At 48.0% G+C, this 6,633-nt stretch overlaps 1 protein-coding gene and 1 non-coding gene across 2 annotated transcripts; both read left to right on the forward strand.

Moving 5' to 3' along the window:
* Positions 1-271: 271 nt before the first annotated feature.
* On the forward strand, positions 272-5,091 carry LOC104511023 (NACHT, LRR and PYD domains-containing protein 3-like; the record flags this gene model as incomplete). The annotated part of the gene is given in 5 exon segments (XM_010153467.1): positions 272-443; positions 1,387-1,843; positions 1,845-2,954; positions 4,173-4,343; positions 4,947-5,091. Coding segments are annotated over 5 exon segments (2,055 nt in total), but the record flags the coding sequence as incomplete, so codon positions are not given.
* Positions 5,092-5,567: 476 nt separating this feature from the next.
* On the forward strand, positions 5,568-5,640 carry TRNAT-CGU. Its single transcript has one exon. It is a non-coding gene; the product is annotated as a tRNA-Thr (tRNA).
* Positions 5,641-6,633: the final 993 nt, after the last annotated feature.

Consider the following 6,633-nt stretch of genomic DNA (forward strand, 5'->3'; position numbering starts at 1 on the left):
CTAGCAGGGCCTCTGGTGGCGTGGAGATTGGCTCCAGGAGCATGCAGATTGCAGCCAGTGCTCTGTAACAGTCAGTGAGGCTCTCCCCACATCGTGCCATCGGGCTCTCAGAAAACTGTTTTTGAACCTCTGCTGTTTTCCAGGGTATCTTTAGCATATTATGAAGGCAAGAGAGAATACCAAGGACTTCCTTTTGGAAGCACTGGAGGACCTTACACTGGATATGTTTGAGAAATTTAAGTATAAATTATCATATATTGATTATGGTAAGATGGCAAATCTCTCCAAGTATTTGCTCAAGAAAGCCACCGACCCAGTTCAACTGGCAGACTACGTGTGTGACCACTACGGAGCTGACCTCGCTGTGGACATAGCTGTCTGCGTGCTTGAATGTATCAACCGAAGAGACACGGCAGCTAAACTCAAGGAGGAGAAAGGAAAAGGTAAAGAAACTTTGGTTACTGGCACTTTTGCATCCTTCTTTTTGATTGTTCCTAGAAAATATGTAGAACCTTTATCAAATAGATAGACAGCAGATTTCCATCCCCCGTGGAAGTCTGAAAACCCAAAGCACCTCTGGGTGCTGCCTCCTTATGCCTGACTTGTGTTGACTCCACTTGCCATCGGTGTTCCTGCTTATTTAGGCGACTGCTGCCACAATCTCCACACACTCTGCAGGACCGCCTGCTTCCAGCCTATGATGTAAGGATCCTAGGGTCTCCAGAGGCACTTGCTCTGCTGTCTTTTCTCTGCCTTGCCCAAGGTATTTTAGGGGAGTTTCTAAAGGCAGAGACACCAGGAGGAGTGTTCTGCTCCCCACCTGACGCACGACTGACAGTCTCTGTAGTACTACTCCACTAACAACTACATATAATTTCATTTTCAGCCCAGAAATCCAGTCCAACCCCTGCTTCATTAGTTCAAGGTACGTGCCATTGGGTTAGGCGCGTTTGGGTTTTATCGCCTACACACTCCCCCTGCTAGTACAAAGTGCATGATCACAGCCATAATCCTTAAGCCCCATCAGGGTCAGGAGGAAAATAATAAGTAGCTGTTATATGCCTGTGGGGAAAAAAACCCCAACCAACCTGTGCTGCTCTAGAGGTCATTAGTAGAAAGTGGTTCATAGCATTATTTTCAAGTTCAACTGAGGTGGGAATGCATTGCAGTGATGGGGGATGGGCATTTCAGACTTTTTTTTTCACCTCAGCATCGATAATAGGATTGGATGAACAGGGCCTGTTGAATGATCCAGAGATTCTTTAAAATGAAAGAGATGAGATAAACTCAAGGTACAAGAATTTTGTGGCCAAAATGTTTTCATTTAACAGTAGAATGCACACTGACTTTAATTTGAAATTCTCTTATTGCATACCCTTGATTTAGATTACAAGATGAAGTACAGAGAACACGTACAAAAGAATTACCACTGGATAAAAGACATGAACGCTCGTATTGGTGAGACAGTGACTCTGAACTCCAGGTATACAAGGCTGGTTCTTGTTAGTGGACATCGCCACAAAAAAAAGAAGGAACACGAAATCATGGCTGTGGGACGGAGACATGCAGAAATCATGCAGGAACAAGTGAATTCTTCCATTGATATAAGTGATCTTTTTAAGCCTGACAGTGATAAACAGACACCAAAAACTGTTGTGCTATTGGGAGCTGCAGGAATTGGGAAGACAATAACAGTAAGAAAGATAATGCTGGACCGGGCATCAGACAGACTCTATAGCTAATTTGATTATGTTTTCTACATACATTGTCGGGAGGGTAATCTTACAGCTCAGGGGAGTATGGTTGACATGATCTTCAAATGCTGCCCCAGTGATAATCCACCTCTTGAAGAGACCAGAAAAACTCCTTTTTGTCATCGATGGCTTTGATGAACTGAGGTTTTCTTTGGACCAGCCGCAAAATGATCTGTGCCCGTGGGCGATGAAGCCAGTGGAAATCATCCTGAGCAGTTTATTTAAGAAAATCCTTCTCCCTGAATGCTCCCTGTTGATCACAACAAGACCAGCTGCCCTACAAAAGCTGGAACAGTGCTTGGTGTGTGAATGCTCTGCTGAAATACTGGGATTTTCAGCAGCTGATAGGGAGGAATATTTCTACAAGTTTTTTGAAAATAAGGATGAAGGAAGGAAGGCCTTTCAGTTTGTTAAAGGAAATGAAATGGTCTTCACCATGTGCCTTGTCCCCATCATGTGCTGGATTGCCTGTACGGTTATGAAACAACAGCTTGAAAGTGGTGAAGATCTTACACAAACCCCCAAGACAACTACAGGAATTTATGTCCTTTATGTTTCCAGCTTACTAAAATCTCTGAGCAGCAAGTTGAAACAGAACTTGCACATTATCCTGAAAAGAATTTGTTGCCTGGCTGCTGATGGCATCTGGAAGCGAAAAGTTCTCTTTGAGGAAGAGGCAATCAACAAATTCTTGCTAAATCAGAGAGACACTCTCCCACTTTTTTTGAATGAGAGCACTTTTCAGAAGGGCATTGTATGTGGGAGTGCCTACAGTTTCATTCATCTGAGTGTCTAAGAGGTCTTTGCATCTCTATTCTATGCACTAGAAGATGATGGTGAAACAAGAGATAAGCAAGAAGATCCTAAAAGGGATGTGAAAAAATTGTTAGAAAACTATGGAAAATCAAGACACGATTTCATGTTAACTGTGCGGTCCCTATTTGGTCTCTTAAATAAAGAACGAAGAAATGTTTTGGAAAAAGAAATGGGGTGCAAAATATCTCCTGAAATTAAGGAAGAATTACTAACGTGGCTTCAAACTAGTCAAAAAACAGCTTTAGCTGTTAATGCAGAGAAAAGAGCAGTGATTCATGATTTGGAGGCTTGCCACTGTTTGTATGAAATCCAAGATGAAAGTTTTGTGAAAACCGTATTGGGTTATTTCACCGGAATATATCTACGAGACAACAATTTCACCCAGTTAGATCAAATAGTTCTTTCATTTTCATTTTCGTTGCACAAATATGTTGGAAAGACCCAACCAAACTGGGGTTCTCTTCCCTCATTGGAAGGAGGAGCCAAATCCTTAAACTAGAGTTTCTTGTTTTTTCCTGTTGAAGGGACTATTCCTTTTTAATGTGTGCATCTGGTACGATTAATCTCTCTCCTGTAAATGTATGTGAGCCGTGTTCTCCATGGGCTGTCCTCTGAGCATTCCCGTGAGGGATCCTCTCACTGCACCCACTCCCTCCCAACTGCTGTCCTATCATCACCGCTGCTTCTGTCCCCTTTCCTCTGTCTCACTCCTCTCTGCCTGTTCTCCCCACCAGAATACTTTGGGACTTCCCACTGGAAGGCTAAACAGGGTGCTCAGGATGAGACCAAGGAGTGCAGAGTGGCAGCAGGAGTCAGATGCACCTTGTCAGGGTCCTTGAGGACCACGTGGCTGCTGCTGCCCCAGATACCTGCTTAGGTGCAGCTGGCTAAGCCAGCATCCCTACATCTCTAGAGAACCTTCAGACACCGGAAGGGGCCTAAGGCAGACTCGGCAGGAACCCTGAATGCAAGGCAATGAGTTCCAAAGGAATTGCCATGCCCCAAAACCCCAGAGGTCCCTTTGCACTGGAATTCCCTCCTCAGGCTGCCTCCAGCCCCACTTCCCATACCTAGAGGGAGACAGGGTGAGGTTGGTTGTGCAAGGCCTGGCAGATGCCCCTGCCCAGGGCTGCGGGTAGATATCAGCCCTGCAGGGAGAGGGAGAGCCAGAGCACAGAGAGTGTGAAACACTCCTGGGTCACACAGGGCCCAGAAGGCATGTGTGGGGATGGAGGGAAGTGGGATCTGGACCCAGCGGCCCAGGCTGCAGTCACGGCCTGCGGGGTTTGACCCACCTCAGCAGCGGCCGAGGACCAGGGTGGGTGAGGCCAGAGGAGCAGTACTGGAGTTGGTCCCTGGAGAGTGCAGGGCTCTGGCCAGTGGAGAGGCAAGGCCAAAGCCCTGTTTGAGCTCCTCCCAGAAGCGATGGGTTGAGGGAGGTAACTGCTCTGGCTGGTGAGCAGGCACAACCTCCAGCATGGCCTCACGTTGGCTGCGGGTTGCCGAGCCCCTAGATTGCTGCTGTGCTCCTGGCCTGCCCCGGTCTGCTCCCCACCAGTGCTGAGAGCAGCCCTTGCTCATCCTTGTGCTTATCCCCAACAGGCTGGAGCAGTGCAAGCTCACAGCTGCCTGCTGTGAGGTTCTGGCCACGGTGCTCAGCACCAACCAGTACCTGACGGAGATGAGACTGCGTGGAAATGCTCTGGGAGACCCAGGGGTGCGGCTGCTATGTGAAGGGCTGAAACATCCCACCTGCCGGCTGCAGAGATTGGGGTGAGGAACAGTGAGCAGGCTCCTTGGGAAACTGCCCAGTCTGGAACCATGACAGGGCTTGTGGGTGGGCCAGTCAGCTGCAGGGATGGGGAAAGGCTGAGCAATGTGCCTCTCTTGTGATCAGTCACTGTTCACCCCAAGCTCCCTGCCTGACCTGCTAAGACCATGCGAGGCCTGGGTAATCCCATTCCGATACCCTCACCAGGGTATGTGAGTTATCTTGTGGCACATAGCACTGGATACTCCTCCTTAGGCAGTGGAATCCAGCCCTACGCCTCTAGTGATGTCGGTGGAAGCACTAGAAGGAAGCATCACATGGCTCATGCTCTCATGAAATCCCTGTGACCAGAATTCCCTTCTGGTTTTATATTCTCTTTAAAGGGTTGCTAGGGAAGACCAAGGACAGAAAAGACTGGAAACTAGATCAGATTTTCAGGGCAGGGAATAGATGGTGTTTCCAGCACTGCTCCATCACTGGCCACTTCTGGGCAGGGTTTCTGGCCATTCTCAGTGCTGGTTGGCCAGGAGAGGGGCTGGTGGTTAGCGTTATCAAAGCAGACATGGTCTGAAACCCTGGGCCCTCTCTGTGCTTCTTCCCTGCAGGTTGTGGAGTTGCAGTCTCACAGCTGCCTGCTGTAGGGATCTGGCCACTGTGCTCAGCACCAGCCAGACCCTGCTGGAGCTGGGGCTAGGGGCTAACACACTGGGAGATGCTGAAACACCCTGCCTGCCAGGTGCGAGTCCCCGGGTAAGGACCATTCCCTTCAGTCATTTCCCAAACTGTCCCATGGGGAAGCTTGAGGAAGTGTGTGTTTTGGAGTAAGAGGCTTCCCCTGCAACACTGTAGAAGAGTGACAGTGCTGTGCGTCTCCAGTGCTGAGCGACCGTTTACCCAGCGCTCCCAGCATCCCTTGCTGCTGTATAGAACGGGCAGTGGCAGAGCCCTCCAGGCACCTTACTTCCTTGACACTTCACCTCTAAGCCTCTGAAACTTGATCTAATGAAAGATGTCCCTGCCCATGGCACGGGAGTAGACTAGATTATCTTAAAAGGTCACTTCCAACCCAAACTGTTATGTGATTCTGATTCTGGAGTGGAGTGGCTTCCTGCAGTCATGGAGAAGGGAGATATTTTCCTCTGCAGGCTCAGTGGAAGTTCTGGGTAGATCAAAAAACAAAGGAATAGACAAAATTTGTACTTGACTCAGAAAATCACCTTTGTCTGGGCCCTGTAGCTCAGTGGTTAGAGCACTGGTCTCGTAAACCAGGGGTCGTGAGTTCAAACCTCACCAGGGCCACAATGCAAGCAGAAGGGGGCTTTCCTGTCTTTCTGGGTGCCAGTATGTCTGCTGTTTGACCATATGTGTTGGGATGCTGAGGACTGCAGAGAGACTGCAGCAGACACCTACTCCTCTCCCTCACAGGTTATTTACCCTGCCAGGCAACAAACGCATCCTTCCTCAGCCCGCTACCCTTTTACAGGGAGCGTTTCAGTCGGGGCCTGGACTCTGCCAAGGCCTTTGAATAGTCAAACACCCGCACAAGGGAATCCTGTCTCCTTTCCAAAACCCTAAGTGGAGCTTGCAGTCGTGATTTGTGCTTCAGAGGCGGCAGGCGCTAACAATTCAGCTACTGGCACTTTGGAAATTTTAATCGGAGAAGCACTATCTTGTACCAGTGGGCCACAAACATGACTTACTTTCTTCATGCTATGGGCATTCTGGAGACATCTTTTCTCTATCCAAAATGCCCTGTGATGAACTCAGTGGGTGTGGGACACTGATGAATTAGGTAAGGATATGTGGAAGAAGAGTATCTGCTCCTTTAAGGGTGTCTGGTCAAAGACTTTTTCAATTAAAAAATGGGCAGTAAGAAACTGAGGAAGCCATAAACAGACCAGACACAGACCCAAAGCTGACGGACAAGTGATAAGGAGGTGGTGATGAGAATCAAACCTGGTCAGTCCTGCTAATGGATAAAGGTATGTGGGACTCGGAATGATTATTCCAGCCAGGTTATCTGACAGAGGACCTTGGGTTACTAAGGCAAAGGGGGAAGCAATAAACAAAATATACAGAGACACAAACCGCACAGGCAAACATAAAGGAGACAAAGACAAGAACCAAGCCTCACCGATCATGCTAATTAACTAATTCATAGATAATTTGTTGATTGCAAGCAAAGACTGTAACATTTGTTTTTGAGACACTAAGGTGTTGTTATTTGCTTTAGCAGAAAAGGATCATAAATTCTCCCTTGCCATAACGCAGCTATGCCAGCAACAAGTAAAT

Source organism: Eurypyga helias, unplaced genomic scaffold (genome assembly GCF_000690775.1).
Source record: "Eurypyga helias isolate BGI_N326 unplaced genomic scaffold, ASM69077v1 scaffold7616, whole genome shotgun sequence".
In the NCBI taxonomy this organism is placed as follows: domain Eukaryota; kingdom Metazoa; phylum Chordata; class Aves; order Eurypygiformes; family Eurypygidae; genus Eurypyga; species Eurypyga helias.